We start from the raw sequence: 17,459 nt of genomic DNA, 5'->3' as shown, positions 1-17,459 counted from the left end.
GATGTGGTCACAAGGCATGTACAGTGGGCTGAGAAAGCAAGGGACTCCAGTAGGGGTAACTTAATTGGATTGCCCGCCACAGATCTGGGGTCTGATTTCTAAACCAATAGATATTAGAGAGGGGGACTCTTCTAAATTGCCCCCCCCCACCCCTCTTATAAAAAAAAGTCTAGATCAGGTCCTGCTTTAAAGCCACCTCCTTTGTTTATTTTTATCCTGAAACACTGCATAGTTTCACCTTATTCAAGTTTCAAATTAATCATAAGAATGAGGAGACATCTGGAACTGCTTTAGTATGTGTAACCTTTGTGTAATTAAATGCTGTTATTACTAAACATACTATCTCTTAAAACTGCAAAATGCATCCTATTGAAAAGTACAGGCTGATTTCTGATTACTGGGACCTTATGAGTACCCACAAAAATCAGTGTCCTCTTGGGGGTCTCCACCCACAAATTAGGGAACGCTGCGCAAAAGGCACAATTACCACCCAATCTTATTTAACAAATGTCATCCTGCAAAACGAAATCTCACTTTTGGACGTGGGTGCACAAGCAAATAAGTGCACTTATCCATACAGCAGGGAACTCCCCAAACCGGCCTAATTCCTCCCACAAACCACGTATGCCATCACCTTTTCCTCCCAATCCATGCGCTTAGGCATGTGATGTCACACAAGAGCATTTGAAACTTAATAAATGATCTTCAGAGAGTTAAAACAAGAATCCACCTTGCTGTTGAAGCAGCGGTCAATGGTCTGTGCAGAGTTAGTGGAAAATAAAGGAAACAGCAGAAAACCACAACAAACTCAAAATACCCAGCTAAATAAAAAATATTGAGTGAAAACGATAACACACAGCTGTGAGGTGTACATTGGCTGCACAAATTGGATCCTTGAGACATTAAAGTATTCTGAGGTATTTTATGACTTATTTTAAATATGTTGCATATTGCAACAAAAACACCACCGTTCTTGTCTCATTTCCTACTCCAATAATATTTTTTAGAACTATAAATTTCTATGTTTAGAAAGTGCCCCCTGTTGGCTATACATGGCGTAGGCAGCACCAATATTCACGACAATGAAGCCTTGCAATTCAGTGAATAGGCAGCATTCTCAAGACAACAGCCTCCTGTCTGTAAGTAACGGGTGATGGTTGAATTGGAACTAATGAAAAATTAGCACACGTATTTTTAAAGCTCCATGTTTGAGGTATCTGTTAATTCATTACTTCAATTAGCACTTTAGCATTTGCAATTTCCGCCACGGCTGATGGGGAGCTGTAATGTGGAGCTCTCAGTGTGGGTGGTGCAGTTTCTTATATATACTAAGGGGCTTATTTAAATAGGTTTCCGGTCCGTGGTACCGTGCGTTACCGTGAAAAGAGTGCAGTGGTACCACTATAACGTAGAATTTCCTACGCAACCCAATGGGGTGCAGACGAAACTCCACGTTATTGTGGTACCGTGGATTGACTTCGCGGCCCGTTCCAGCGGGTTACCATGGACCAGAAACCTAATTGAATATGCCCCTAAGAGAGATATATATATATACATACATACACACGGGATGTAGATGAAAAGTTGACGGACGATTTTTACCTAATTCAGTGAGTGTCAGTCCCGTTCTGTGAGCTCGTCTGGTATACCACACTTTGCAGCTGAGCTTTTGTTGATCCTAGCCGTTTCCACTTCACAATAACAGTACTTTGTTCACAAGTGGCAGCTCTAGCAGAACCAAAATTTGACAAACTGATTTGGTGGAAAGGTGGCATCGTGACAGTGTCACATTGAAAGTCACTGATCTCTTCAGTTCCACCCCTTCATTCCAGTGCTGACTCTATGCTTGATTTTATGCACCTACTAGCAATGGGTGTGGCTGAAATGGCCAAACACACTAATTAGAAGAGGTGTCCGCATGCTTTTGGCCATATAATGTACATTTTAAAGTATTTTCAGACTTTCCACTTTGTCATGCAGTTTCCTAGTTACAGGGTTAAAACTGTGCATCTACGTCCTCTAACTAAACATATGTCTGATGCCCTATCAGGGCTTTCCAACTGCATGCCTTTTTCTTTGTGGTCCACAGCATCCCTGAAACCTCTATAGACTTGATTAGATAGAAAGGTCGTGTCATTTACTAAAAATGTTAGTTTTTCCAAAAGGTATTACTGTACCACCACTGATCATCGAAAGGGAACTAAAATGCATAAAGGAGACCTTACTTGATATGTAAAGAAAAAAATAAAAAATATGCGTATGTTTCCATCACATGTAGTTTTCAGTTGCAACCAGTAGGGTGTGCTGTAGCCCTACAAGTCCCCATCACCCATACTTGGAGCTTGCAGCTGTCTCAGTCTGACTAAGGACTTCCAGGAATGTCCTTTCACAGCAGTACAGGAAAAGGGCAAATGTGCAAGACAGTTTGGGGCATGATACGCAGCAAATGTATAAATATACTATTAGTACAAAAGGACCAACAGAGAGTGTAATACACAACAATAGGTGCTCTAAGGTGATTGTTTGTAAATCTATTAATATTGTCCAAAATCATTTGAATTCCATATCTATAATGTCACCATTGTTCTAGAATAGTGCTACCAATACATCTTATACCATTCTTCTACACTCCTGCTTTCCATACAGATGACAGTTCCATAAGTTTTATTATAAATTGTTTTTTAAACTTGAAGTCACAAAGTCCTGTACAGAGAGCTGTCTGGGGGAATGGTGGAAAAGCATTTTATACCTAGTTTCACTCAATATTTAAATCAATTTAGTTGGGGATCACAGTGACTTAGTGGTTAGCACTTCTGCCTCACAGCACTGGGGTCATGCGTTAGATTACACACCATGGACTTATCTGTGTGGAGTTTATACGCCAATAAAATTGACATCTCTCAGTATGTTAGGGACTTTAAACTGTAAGCTCCAACGGGGCAGGGACTGCTGTGACTTCTCTGTACAGCGCTGCGGAATTAGTGGAGCTATATAAATAGTTGATGACGAATCTGCTCAGCCAATGTCATCACACTGGAGTATTTCTGTTGCAGTATCAGCTGAATACAACAGGCTATTTGTGATTTGATGTGCGGCTTATGAATCAAGCTACTCTGTGTAATCTGGTCTTTGTGTGAGGATACTAGACAAAGATATGCTAGTTTGGAGGCCAAGGTAAACAAATAGCAGTGTGTCTCGGGCAGCAATGACAAAGTCACCAAATATATTGAATATATATATTGAAATATATTGAATTTTTTAGAAGTAGAATTTCACTTATACTGAACCCCAGGGCCGTAACTAGGGCTGTGCGACCGCCCAGGGCGCAACGCTGAAGGGTGGAGCAATTTAGGAATATTTTAGGTGCACTTAGTTAAAATTGAGGGCTAAGGGGTGGCATTTGTCTCTCGCCCCAGGCGCTAGAATTCCAAGTTACAGCTCTGCTGAACCCAGTTCCCTTTCTGAAGCCCTGCTGTTACTCCATGCAGCTAGTTCTCAAGGCTCTGTGGTTTGTCTTAGCCCTGCCAGAAAATCAGGTCAGGTGACAAACCAAATGTTATGCAACTTAGAAGGTAATGCATCTTTAAAAATACAGATCAGAACATTTGTTCTTACTGAATAAAGACAGTGCATAGAGGACATGATATCTAGACCCACTCCATCCTTGGCACGCACTTACTCATAGGCTTTGTAAACACAGCGCTTCCCACCCCATCTATTCATAGACCACACTCCTCCCCCAACAAAAGGCTGATCACAGTACCTTTGCATCAGGTTCTATAGCCATTTGTTATAAACCGTGGTTGAATTAAGCTTTTTTTGATTCACAATTATATTCTTCCATTAGATCTCATTCTCTACTTGATACCATTGCACCTCATGGTGATCCAGCTCATACTGGAACATGCCCCTATCCTGATAGTCATACAGGAATGTATTCACTCGCTGTGTGACTATATGCTGCTAAACACCTATGCATATAGGTTATACATTGTTCTGACACACCCAACACAAAGCTACTGTGCAAACATTATATAATACACTAATAGTACAAAGGGCTTCAGCTTAGAATTACTGTTGAACTCATGAGGATAGATAAGACGCCAGGCACGTACGTGTGGATGATTACCATAAGACTACCTTTTTCCCGCACACACCTGCTCTTAGTTTGAAGTTCATTTGAAGAGTTATTTGCTCACTTTACACAAGGGTCATAAAATAGATTTATTGGGAAGCTGAAATGGCTTCTGAGACGCCTCCTCTGGTTTGCATGCAAGGACGGGTGTTAGGTATACTGTGGAGAACTTACAGCCATCATGCATCGTATTTCCCAAAGCATTTGTCTTTATGAAATTTTGTTCAGAGAAAGCAGAGATCAAGCTCTGTTATTGCCCTATGACCATGACCCAAGATGACAGAGGTTTAGATTTTTAAATTTTTTCTCCTAGTACGCGATAGAGCACTTCTGTTAAAAAAAAACCAAAAACCTATTTACCAGTTTGTAAGAAGCAAGATCCAGCCACCATTTGATGCATTCAATAGTTACAGTACCCTTCTTACTCGCCAAGTCTCATGAACTTCATCTTCACTTCACTTTTAATTCTAGAATTTGTGGTAAATGAGTGTTCTGTATAAGGTTAGAGCATGCATATATACATGGGCAAAAGTAATTTATTTTTTTTCTTTTAGACTAAAGCCAGTCATGGTACCAGACCTTTTTAGATTAGACCCCCTGTTCACTTCCCACACTAATGGCACATATCCCTTGCTAATGTATTGCAAGAGGATTATCACACCTCAAGTAGATTAACAGGAGAACTCTGGGAGGAAATAATGGAATTATTGGGGAAAAGAGATTGGAAAGAACAGGACACCACCATTATAGAAACTAGTTTTTTTGGTGTTTTTAAAGCATTCATTCCTAATGTTCAGTAAACAAGTGCAAATGGAAAGCGAGATATACTGCCCCTATAACAAGCAGTCCCCTTTACTTGACTAAGGCCAACATCACTATGCTAGATTAAGATCAACTGACCAGATTTCACAGCATCTGAACAGAAAGCAGCCGCAGTGCCCAATGATCAATTTAAAACCATCAGGTAATTATTAGGCATGTTAGTTGGTGTAAACCCATCTACCGGTGGTCTTGTTACCTTCCACCTGCACTAACCAGGCCCAGTCATACCAGAATGATGCAGCCACCAAACCAGATTTTTTTCCTTGTCTGGCCTCTACATATATGTGGCCAAACTGGATATTTGAGCCATTATCATGGGTTTATGCAGAGTGGCAAAATTGTCCTGCATGTGGTGGCCAGCTTTATAGACCATTACAGATGATTTACACACCATGTTCAGTAGCAATGTACAATTATTTTTTTTTTAAACCCCCCCCCCCCCCCCCATTTCAGTTCACACAACACAGGAATGATTTGCGCACAGGCCCTTTATTCAGTAGTTTAGTGTGCAGACATGACAGCATTGCTGGGGTAAGTGCCTTCATCCTGTGCGGCAGGTCCATTGATTCAGGTAACAGATTCACAAATCACATGTATGTACTCACTTAAACCATACAGACAAAAAAAGAAGAAATGCGGTAAGAAACATTGAGGGGATGGAGGAATCTGGACATGTGATCCTGGAGTCTCTTGAATCCCTGGAATGGATCCTTTAAACGAGCGGAGCATATTTACCACCAGGGGGTAGTCTTACTTCTTCCTCCCCAGTGAGCATTGACTGTACATGGACAATGAACTGTTCACCATATTGGTGGAGAAAGGAGTTAAGTCTCCTGTGCCAAATATAAAAAGAGGGATGGGTGGGAAGAGTCATGGGGGTTCCAGATCCAAGGTGGGGGGAAGAGAGGGAGGTTTGCCATGCACAGGAGCTAGGGGGTGACATACAACACTAGTGTTAGCATGGTTAGGAGAGGTGGCAAGTGCCGTCCTTAAACCCTGCCGGGGTGGAATCTACCAGCTGACCAATAGAAGCAGCCGCAGCACAGAGGGTGGACATGTCGCAGCTGTTGGCAGTGAGAAAAGTGGGCAGCAGAGCCTCAGAACAGATATAAATATCTAAAATCAAGTCACCTAAATTTCACAAAAAGAAAACTGTCGTACTAAAGCCGGTAGTAGTGCAGTTAGTGGGAGATAAAACCCCAAAAAACTAACAAATCTGCCTGTTCCAGTGTGCACAGCTGTGAGATTAGATATTTTATCCGATAGTTGGGAACCGGCAAGACAATATATATTCTAAAGCATCAGCCCGCAATTCTCTGTGCCTTAAACATTACAATGGTCACGTGTATGCGGTGTAAGAGTGAACAGCAGGCAATTACTGGTATGAAGAGGGGTGTGGGGAATTAGTGACAGTTCTAGCACTGTTACAGATTACTTTCTTAAACCAACATCTACTCCACAAACCCTCCACAGCAATATAAGTAGGTCTCTTTGGCTCATGCGAGCAGAGATCATTTATAAAATTTACATGCTATATCACAAAACTGAGTCACACTAGGCTGTTCATTGTCCAGCTACAATACAAACACCAAGAACGTTCTTATGAACTAATGAGACTAGTGTATTGCCAACCACTTAAGATTAGTGTGGTCACCAGCTTTACAAGGCCTTAGATATGCGTGTGCCATTGCACAAGGGTAAAGCGTGCGGTTTAAATCTTAAGCTAACCCTTCACCTATTCAGAGGCTCTGCCGTTTCTCACAAAAGGGAAAGGTGTCTGCTATCTGATGACGGGATTTCGGATGGAAGGGATCTTTAATTTGTGCGGGTTAGGGTGAATGGACTTAAGCAACCTCCTCTTCCTCGCCCTCCTCTTCAAACTCTCCCTCTTCTGCTGTGGCATCTTGGTACTGTTGGTATTCTGACACTAAGTCATTCATGTTGCTCTCAGCCTCGGTGAACTCCATCTCGTCCATGCCTTCTCCTGTGTACCAGTGAAGGAAGGCCTTGCGGCGGAACATTGCAGTGAACTGCTCAGAGATGCGTTTGAAGAGCTCTTGGATGGCAGTGCTGTTGCCTATGAAGGTGGCCGCCATCTTCAGACCACGTGGTGGGATGTCACACACTGCAGTCTTGACATTGTTTGGGATCCATTCCACAAAGTAGCTGCTGTTCTTGTTCTGGATATTCAGCATCTGCTCATCTACTTCCTTCATGGACATACGACCTCTGAAGATAGCCGCCACAGTCAAGTAACGTCCGTGTCTTGGATCGCATGCAGCCATCATATTTTTGGAGTCAAACATCTGCTGGGTGAGCTCGGGAACAGTTAAAGAACGATACTGCTGGCTTCCGCGGCTGGTCAAAGGGGCGAAGCCTGGCATAAAGAAGTGAAGACGTGGGAAGGGGACCATGTTGACTGCCAATTTGCGAAGATCAGCATTGAGCTGACCGGGGAAGCGCAGGCAGGTGGTGACACCACTCATGGTTGCACTGACCAAGTGATTAAGATCACCATATGTGGGAGTGGTCAACTTGAGGGTGCGGAAGCAGATATCATACAGAGCTTCATTGTCTATGCAGTAGGTCTCATCTGTGTTTTCTACCAGCTGGTGTACAGAGAGTGTGGCATTGTAAGGTTCTACCACTGTATCTGAAACTTTGGGGGAGGGTACCACACTGAAGGTATTCATTATGCGATCAGGGTACTCTTCCCTAATCTTGCTGATGAGAAGTGTTCCCATACCAGAGCCAGTTCCACCACCCAGAGAGTGAGTGAGCTGGAATCCTTGCAGACAGTCGCAGCTCTCAGACTCCTTCCTCACCACATCCATCACAGAGTCCACCAACTCTGCTCCCTCTGTGTAGTGACCTTTGGCCCAGTTGTTTCCAGCACCACTTTGACCTGCATGAAAAGGCCAAAAAGCAAGGTTAAGACACAGAAGCCCAAACCAGAAACTCAATTGCTTATGAAAACGCAGACTGCGACATCAGCAAGCAATGTAAACACTTATGCACAGACCAACCATTGGTCAGCAGCAGATTACATTAGGGACGTTTGAGCAATAACTCAGGCCCAGTTCTGTAATTGACAGACAAGCGTATTTCCATGGGTGTTAAGGCAAGCAAGACATAAGCAGAGTGGAGGCTCATTACTTTAGCACTGTTCAGGACCTACGGTAGTTCAAGTCTATTGCACAAGTTGCAAAAAACATCCACACCACACTTTCTAAGAGCCATGTACTTTGCCTTACCAAATACAAAGTTGTCTGGTCTGAAGATCTGTCCAAATGGTCCAGAACGTACAGAGTCCATGGTGCCTGGTTCCAAGTCTACGAGGATGGCTCTGGGGACATATTTCCCACCTAGAAGAAAAGATAGTGGTGGTTAGGACATGTGGACAATCAGCAAACCATCTGCTCTTTATGAACTTTTGCTTAGGACGTGAGACACAAAGATTACATATATTAGTTTAAGACCAATTAGTGTCTTAACTCTAAACACAAGGACTCATTCAGAAGAGGTTGTTCCTGCAGGTGTTGGCTCCTGTTATGTACTAATCACTACTTTGAATACGGTGCTGTCACCCAGATCAATCTCCATATACACAAGCTGCAGAATATCATCTATTCAGAGTTTGTGATATGAGCAACTTACACAAAAAAATTTAATCTGAACAAGCCCTAAAGCATCACCTTGCTATCAGATTTGTAGTAAAGTTAGGATTGACATCAGTGTTAAACACATGATCCATAAATATACTATGAACTAATGGGAACTGACATTTGCATTTTGTAAATCCAGCATATGTATATAAAATAGGGTGTTCTATGAATAATTTTACATAAAGTGTGCTTAACTTCTTTCTTTTGGGTCCTAAATGATGTTGGTGCCTCAGTTCAATAGTTTACTTTGTTTTATTGACTTAAAGCACCCACTGCACTTTCAAATTTAAAATGGAACTAAAAGCCAAATAAAATACAACATCCTGTGTTTACATGGCAGCTGTTAAAATGTAACACCAGCTTAACACTGACTGCATCCTATTCACGTCCAATACAGGACAAAGTTGACAATAGTCAACCAAGTTACTATGACATCACTGACCCCGCCCCTATGTATACATCAGCCAATCCACAATGTGCATTTCCACTAAGCGAGTCTGTAAAACAGTCTTATTCTTCCACCCAACATGGGGAGGAAGTGATTTCATGTATATTACTCAGCCCAGCAATACAAAGCCTTTGACATGTTAGTTTCATTACTTGCAGCAACTTAAAGCTATAAAGTATATATATTTTGATAAATGACATAAGAAATTGGGAACTTGTTCAAAATATTACTACATGATTAATAATTCATGTACTAGATGAAGAATATGCTTGCGAGATGAGGATTACAGGGTGTTTTGTATATTTTTAGCATTTAGCCCATATGACAGGACATCAATAACTGTATTCTATATATTTTTTTCCTTTTGCAGAGTAAAACAGCACTTGTTTCAGGAACACTGGTGATTACTGGGTATTTTATCTGTGACTATTTGCGCAATCTGACAAAAACCCTTCATATTCAGATGGTTTTGGCCTCTACATGACCAGGTCAATTATAATGTTTTTTGCAGCCTGAGTTTCAGTGGGTATTTTAAAAGTACATTTTACAACACAAATATGGTAGCGTATGAAAGATAGTTTTTCATTGCATGGACAAAGTGAGAAGTCAACATAAAACATTCCATATGTTTTTTCTGTGATTAGCATAAAGTCACGAGTTCATAAAAAAAAACAAACCAAACCATGAAAACATAAAATGCTCTCTCCTTGTGAGCGTACGTACCACCTATGATATGTCTGGGTGCAGATACATAAGGGGTTACACTCTAACTCTGCAGACATCTCCAATGAACATATGCTCTCAACTTGCATTCTACTGTGCCTGTGTCCTCACCCAGAAGGTGGTGTTCGGTTAAGGAAACTTGCAGACTCCAGACTGACCATGTGCTCTGAACTAAGGGCAATAGACTTCTCTTGCAGAGCTGGTGCAGAGTCCTATAATATTTCTAGTAAATAGATGTATACAAAGCAATTTCTCTATTGCTTTTTGCAAAAATGAAAGCCAACTGTATAATTAGTACCAAGGCATCTTAATAGGTCATTCCCAAAACTAGGCTCCAAGAGAAACCATACTAACCTAAAACCCTCCAATTGATTTTATAGTGATCTTTCAAACCCACATGTAGGTAAATTTATACCCTGTGGATTGCAATTCACAGCCTGGTGTGAAGGTCCCCCTAACATATAATATGCCTTTCCAAGTGACCAAGGTGAGAGCTGATCTTTTAAAGTCACCATGAGGGTAAAGCATCTTTGATCATTTCACCAAAACACCAATCCAATTGGTATTCTCTATTTCCACTTTCTCTGACAACAGATAGAGAATACAAAAACATAAATTGCTTAAGAAACTCTTGCATAATATTACTGTACATAATTTTTTATTTTTTTTTACATACCCAAAGCATTGTGGCTATTCTACTATGTTAAATTCCATTTAATTACATTCAGTCCAATTTAATGAATTCATGTGCTAGTAAAGCTTGGTCATTTATAATGGTGCATAACTGAAATACTGGGTATTTTGTGAGTAATGATAAATAGATTTAAGTTTCGAGTTGGAGATTGGTCAGGGAGTAGTCAGAGGCTTCCTGAAAGAGTTCTGCTCTGAAACAAAACTTGTTGGTGGCAGAAATTTATAATGAATAAGTTGGTATATAAAATGGGATTATAAAAATTGCTAGACAGGCCAGGTGAGTTTGTCACACACACACTATGCAGACTCGGCAGAGTGCAGTTTCTGACACTTTCAGTAGGTAGAGTTAACCTATTTGAGAAGCCCTAAATATGTACACCAAAATGCATTTGTGTGGCTCATCTGGATATCTCAATTCCAAACAGTATTACCCCCCCACAATCTGAGTTGTAGGGTCCAGAAACACAGGTGGGCATATCCATGTGCATACCATCTTAGCTTTTTGGGGGGCTGAAGTCAGTTTGGGGGAATTTCATGGTAACTGAAGTTACACAGATGTAATGCACTTATGTCATGCAAAATGTATGATGCTTGTGGGACAAGGTAGTTTTTATTTTTTCATTATTTCTATATAATTTCTCTCTTCACTTTTAGCTGCTGTAACATCCTGTAGACACTATTTCTAACAACTAGAGTGAAAAATATCCCATCTAGAACTCCCCATCAGTAATTTTGGAGCTGCCACCAAAGAGGGAATTCCCAGTCGATAGCTTATGATCCCCCCTCCCCACCCTGAATGTTCTAGTGATCAAAGAGGTAAGCGGCTGTCAGTGACAGCCCGGGGTCCAACTATTGTGCATCTTGCAGCTGCATTAAGAGAAGATTTAGAAATAATGCAAGTATAAAGATGAGCAGCCCTTAAAGGTAGGCTAGCGCTTAAGGTAAAATGGTGTGCTGAAAATCCAGTGAAAAATAAACCCCAAACATAAGCATATTTCCTTGAACTAAATTATGGAGAGCGATGGAAAGACAAGTGAGCCCTTGTAGAACGCGCCACATTCCGGAATACATACAGAGGAGATATACATCTGACTACACAGACACATTCTTTCACTCTAGAAGAGTAACTCCTTCATGGCAGAGATCGTACCTGAGGCCTCGTTATAATACACGTTAATTCTCTCCAACTGCAAGTCACTGTCCCCATGGTAGGCCCCTGTGGGATCGATTCCGTGCTCATCGCTAATCACTTCCCAAAACTGCAGAGAGAAAGACAGTAGTCATACAAAAATATAGTAATATTCGATGTATTCAGCATCATGTGTATTGCTACAGACTATACAAAGACCAAGCATCCAGTATATGAATTACATGCAATAAAACATACTGTATACACATATAGGATGTTAGACAGACCCAAAGGGGGGAGATTCAATTCTGTGCAATGCGTCACGAGAATCAGACACAATGTCGAGGATGAAATCTCCACCCATTTTTCCTTGTATCCCATAGAGGGATGATAAAAAAAAATAAGCAGAAATTCTTTACTGTAATGGGTGGAAGTGTGCACATCACTCCTAATTGAATCTCCCAGGGTTCCTTACTAGCCAGTACTGTAAGCCCTTGAAAGTGGAGTCCTGGAACATTACATATATTTACATGAATGTTAAAGTCTCATTGGGAAAGTTAGAGAAGTACTATGTAGGTCCAGGAATTTTACAATTTTGATATGATCTATTCATGGTCAGAGTTAGCAAAACAGTAGAGACCAATTAATACAAAGTTACTTTTCATAACTAGTAACAGGTAACCAAGTAAATGGTATAACAGGGTACATAAACAAGTGGAGAAAATAAAGTCAGGATGGTTAAAGATACTGGACACTTTGTGAAGCCTCATAATACATAATATTCTGGGCTACTCAAAGACAACCCAGAGGTGGCAATTTAGATCAGACCCCCAGCAGCAAGTTAAAAAACTGCTTTATACTCTGTTGTACCACTGGTGATGCAGAAACTTCAATTTGGGTGTTTTTAGTGTGTCCTATCCAAACCATTCTTGATAGCTTGTTTCTACTGTGTATGTAATTGGATTTTAGATATAAACCCCCCTCCCAACTTTATATTTGTTTGTTAAATGCATCATATCTGAATCCACAACTGGCATGAGAAGTGAATTCTGCAGTGACTTAAGATACACCAGCGCTATATTATGCAAGCTGCAAGGCCGCACTCTGATTTGGAAGAGGCCTCCAAGCTTTAATGCTTGTCTGTTAGCTGTGGAAAGCCTGGTGTGTTGGAGGGGATTATAGTTGGGAAATGAATCAATGCAGTGACTACAATGAAATTGGATCCCGAGTGCTGGAATTATGCATTGATCATACAAAGTCCTAGCTGTCCGTTCAGCTATCTGCATGGACATATTATACAGCAAGCTGCTTGTCAGCTCTGGTGCTCTGCGGTATGAACGCAGCTGTACAGCTTCAATACCTGGAGAATGTATGGCTCACTGTGTTTCCTCCCATTTCCAAAGACACACTGGCATCTGATGAAGTTGACCCAATAGTGGGACAGCACGGTGGCTCAGTGGTTAGCACTTCTGCCTCACAGCACTGGGGTCATGAGTTCAATTCCCAACCATGGCCTTATCTGTGTGGAGTTTGTATGTTCTCCTCGTGTTTGCGTGGGTTTCCTCCGGGTGCCTCCCACTCCAAAAACATACTAGTAGGTTAATTGGCTGCTATCAAAATTGACCTAGTCCTTGTGCGTGTATTAAGGAATTTAGACTGTAGGCTCCAATGGGGCAGGGACTGATGCAAGAGAGTTCTCTGTACAGCACTGCGGAGTCAGTGGTGCTATATAAATAAATGGTGAGGATGCTAGTGTAGCTGTGTAATACAGACTAAGATCCAATGGTTGGGATCGATGTGAATGATTATATAATCTCTCCAAAACGCTGTGTAATATGTTTCCGCTATACAATGGTCAATAAAATAATGTCAGTGAATAGCCTTTTCAGTGAGTCATTTCAAGTAAACTGTGGTTGTGCAAGACTTCCTTCATCTTTTTGGCTTATAATCATCTTTGTCGTAAGGGTTGACCGCCCCCTCCTCCTATATGGTATTCCTAATTTAGGTGATCTAGGCTATTGAAATTTACCAATATCTACGGTATGGTTTATCTAGCAAGAGTTGATTGGATGTTCCGTAAAAGGTTTATAATTTATCTTTACGTCCAGTAGTACGACCCGTTTTCATAGTAACCTTCTCAAATTGGATAAAAAAAATAAAATAAAGATCTATGTATTATTGCTTAATAAAGCACTGTATTCTCTTTTCCGAGCAGGAGTGCATCAGTTTATACCTCTACTTCCCCGTAATTCATGTTTTGACGTTTACTGCACCCTCTGACATTTACTCGGTTTTATCAGATCATAGTATATTGTTCTTCTCCAATACAAAAGGTTTCACTAAAAGCATTGTTTAATTCTAATGAGTATTAAAACACAGAACTGATCTGCAGAGGATCCATATTTTTGGCATTAAACACGAGACACATGAGCCATCAAATTAGCAGTTGTAAAGCTAGTCTCCATTATCTTGCAAGATAACAGAGTGTGGTTCTGCATGCTATGGGAATAAAGTCTAATGACAAGACACAGGAAATGGTGCACACTCCCCAGGGTGTATCTGGTCACTGTAATACACATTCAGAGTTGCACGCCTACAAAAATAAAGGCATCACTGTGCGCACAAAATCCCCCGGTTATTCACCAACAATTTAAAATGCTGCTGTTCTGCCAAAGAACCAGATAAATCTGGTGACAATACAAGCAGGGACAGCTGTTATCAGCCTTTTATATCCAGCATCTGCATACCCATCCCCCAGCAGCCACAAACCACTGTAACAGGAAGGCCCCTTGTCATCAGACAGAGCAGAAGGCCATTGCACAGCTATCCTTTCAAAATACTCTGCATGGAAGATATGTAAATATTTGCATGCAAACCTGCAACTGTACATCCCAGGTATAGAGACAGAACAAGCAAAATGCAGATTGGCACTGCTGGCTGAAAATTTGCATACTGCAATCATTCCCAGCATCTGTTAAATGCAAATGAGTTAAGACTAATGTCATATGATTTTTTTAAAATTAATCCTGTTAAATTTGTATGCTACTCTGAGAAATAATGGTACAGACAGGCCAGCGGTGATATATAGATATACACACTCCTGCTTTGTCATTCTACAGTGACACAGGTCTAGCCCATTCCTGCACCCTGTGTGTCACCTGACACTGGTGCAGGCAGATCCGGCTGGGAAGGGAGGTGGTGGGAGGTGTGCCGGGCGAGGTTGCCTCATGCACACAGATATTACACCATTAACACATCTGCGACACAGCACCAGAAACCACTCCTCTTCCCTGTACAATCATATAGAAGTGCTGTGGCCAGCCAGGGTAAATAAGCATAACCTATATCCCGCCCTTTTCCCTATAAAAGACACTGCGCAATCAGTGCTACAGTCACCCATGATAAACTGCATTATGCAGCCTCCTATAAATATTTAGGCTTTCCCCTCCCTCTATGCACATCTGACAGAACACACAATGGCAGTGCCACAGATACACCGTCAGCTCCCACCACACCCTGCTCATATCCCTGCATTGCTGAGAGCAGAGGCGTCATCTCACTGCTGCTGTATGACTGGCACAGCCTCCCCCCACCCCTAGTATACCAGTGACAGAGAAGCCTCTGTATATACTACAGCCATTCCTAGCATGGCATCTAGACAGGTCTGCAAGGGCAGCTTCCTCACCCTGAATTATCCCATCTCTTTATAGTACATCTGAGTGTAAGCTCTGCTGAACAGCAATACATCCAAATGGCAACCCAACATGTTATATATATATATATATATATATATATATATATATATATATATATATATATATATAAAGCTGTGCCAGACAGCCCAGGCACAATCCTGTGATTGTATTATAATAGAGGAATTCAGTGTATGAATGCTCTAGGGAGCCTTAACACAAGCACAGATGTTGCAAATGGAGGGAATAATAATTTATATATATATATATATATATATATATATATATATATATATATATATATATATATATACACATATACACACATATATATACATACATACACACAGTAAAATGTTATACACATAGATGGGAGAACATACATTACATTAATATTTTTTTTTTTTATATATAATATACATTTGTTTTTAGAGGTTCCTCAAGCTACAGGAGACTATAACACCTATGTCCCCCCATTGTACCCCCGGGAAGGCGGGTAATGTTACAGGCGGGTAATGTTACACACATCACTATACACATATAGAAGACATATCAGATTTCCAGCTGCGTAGTACCGCAGGCTCCCGCTCACCTTGGCCCCTATCTGGTTGCCGCACTGTCCCGCCTGCAGGTGCACAATCTCCCTCATGTTGCCGGTGTGTCGTGTCGTTGGGGGGGTCGGTCAGTGTCGAGGGTGATCTCCGAATGACAGCACCGAGACTTCTGATCGCCCCCGTCGCCGCGCCCGCCTCTTTTATACCCGGTGACGTCACAAAGCTGACGGGCGCGAGGCGGGGGGAGGGAATGGCGCTCTCGGCGGCCATTTTGAAAGCGGGCACATGGCGCCGTGTGACTAGGACGGCGGCCATCTTAGATCAGGACGGCGAGTTTAGAGCTTCTTGGCTGTCAGGGCGGCCATTTTCGCTTCTTTGGGCGTCTACAGAGAGTCGCCTCGCCGTCACCACCGTGTGGCCGTCTTCAGGTAGTACTGCTAGTTAGCAATAAAAACACTGCGGTGAAATAAACGAGTGGGGGGATTCCATTTGTCCCGATTTTTCTCTCCAGAAAACCTCCCTCCCCACTGAAATCGTTAATTCACAATGCATTGCTTCCTATCATTTGATGTACCCCCAAACTGGACGTATGATAATGAGTTCATATGGACATGAGGTGGATATTATGAGGATAGGGGGGATATTATGAGGATAGGGTGGATATTATGAGAATAGGGGGTATATTATGAGAATAGGGGGGATATTATGAGGATAGGGGGATATTATGAGGATAGGGGGTATATTATGATTATAGGGGGGATATTATGAGGATAGGGGGGATATTATGAGAATAGGGGGGATATTATGAGGATAGGGGGATATTATGAGGATAGGGGGTATATTATGATTATAGGGGGGATATTATGAGGATAGGGGGGATATTATGAGGATAGGGTGGATATTATGAGGATAGGGGGGATATTATGAGGATAGGGGGTATAGAGGGATATTATGAGGATAGGGGGGATATTATGAGGATAGGAGGGATATTATGAGGATAGGGGGGATATTATGAGGATAGGGTGGATATTATGAGGATAGGGGGTATATTATGAGGATAGGAGGGATATTATGAGGATAGGAGGGATATTATGAGGATAGGGGGGATATTATGAGGATAGGGGGGATATTATGAGGATAGGGGGTATATTATGAGGATAGGGGGGATATTATGAGGATAGGGTGGATATTATGAGGATATGGGGTATCTTATGAGGATAGGAGGGATATTATGAGGATAGGAGGGATATTATGAGGATAGGGGGGATATTATGAGGCTAGGGGGGATATTATGAGGATAGGGGGATATTATGAGGATAGGGGGATACTATGAGGATAGGGGGGATATTATGAGGATAGGGGGGATATTATGCTCTAAGCAAACGTCGGGTCACATAGGGGGGGTCCCCATTTTAAATTTAAGAATGACCCTACACATGTCTTGATTTCACATAAAGCCATACGTCGTACCTGGCTTGTGGGAGCTGTGGAGACGAGGTATGAAATGTGGAGGCAGGCGTGACACCATTTGCGTCATTGATGGCGTTAATTGCGTCCTCATGCACCATGCCCACTCTGTGTTCAACTTGCGCTGTCAC

The 17,459-nt window shown here is 41.7% G+C and overlaps 1 protein-coding gene across 1 annotated transcript; it reads right to left on the bottom strand.

The window, feature by feature from the left end:
* Window positions 1-5,427: 5,427 nt before the first annotated feature.
* On the bottom strand, window positions 5,428-16,068 carry TUBB4A (tubulin beta 4A class IVa). The gene is made up of 4 exons (XM_075206553.1): window positions 15,900-16,068; window positions 11,637-11,745; window positions 8,212-8,322; window positions 5,428-7,862 (listed from the first exon to the last, which is right to left on the bottom strand). Exons 1-4 carry the CDS (start codon window positions 15,954-15,956, stop codon window positions 6,802-6,804), a joined length of 1,338 nt encoding a protein of 445 aa, XP_075062654.1. The 5' UTR covers window positions 15,957-16,068; the 3' UTR covers window positions 5,428-6,801.
* Window positions 16,069-17,459: the final 1,391 nt, after the last annotated feature.

The sequence above is a fragment of the Mixophyes fleayi genome, chromosome 4, assembly GCF_038048845.1.
Source record: "Mixophyes fleayi isolate aMixFle1 chromosome 4, aMixFle1.hap1, whole genome shotgun sequence".
Taxonomy (NCBI): Eukaryota; Metazoa; Chordata; class Amphibia; order Anura; family Limnodynastidae; genus Mixophyes; species Mixophyes fleayi.
Note: the sequence above shows the minus strand (reverse complement) of the source record. Positions and strands in the feature narration are given on the sequence as shown.

What these genes read in the sequence shown, in the direction of transcription:
- TUBB4A (XM_075206553.1), bottom strand. Translation starts at nt 15,956, where the DNA reads ATGAGGGAGATTGTGCACCTGCAGGCGGGACAGTGCGGCAACCAGATA. An exon ending in GCAACCAGATAGGGGCCAAG is followed by an intron (nt 11,746 to 15,899) that starts GTGAGCGGGAGC and finishes TTCTCTCTGCAG; the next exon opens with TTTTGGGAAGTGATTAGCGA. An exon ending in GTATTATAACGAGGCCTCAG is followed by an intron (nt 8,323 to 11,636) that starts GTACGATCTCTG and finishes CTTTTCTTCTAG; the next exon opens with GTGGGAAATATGTCCCCAGA.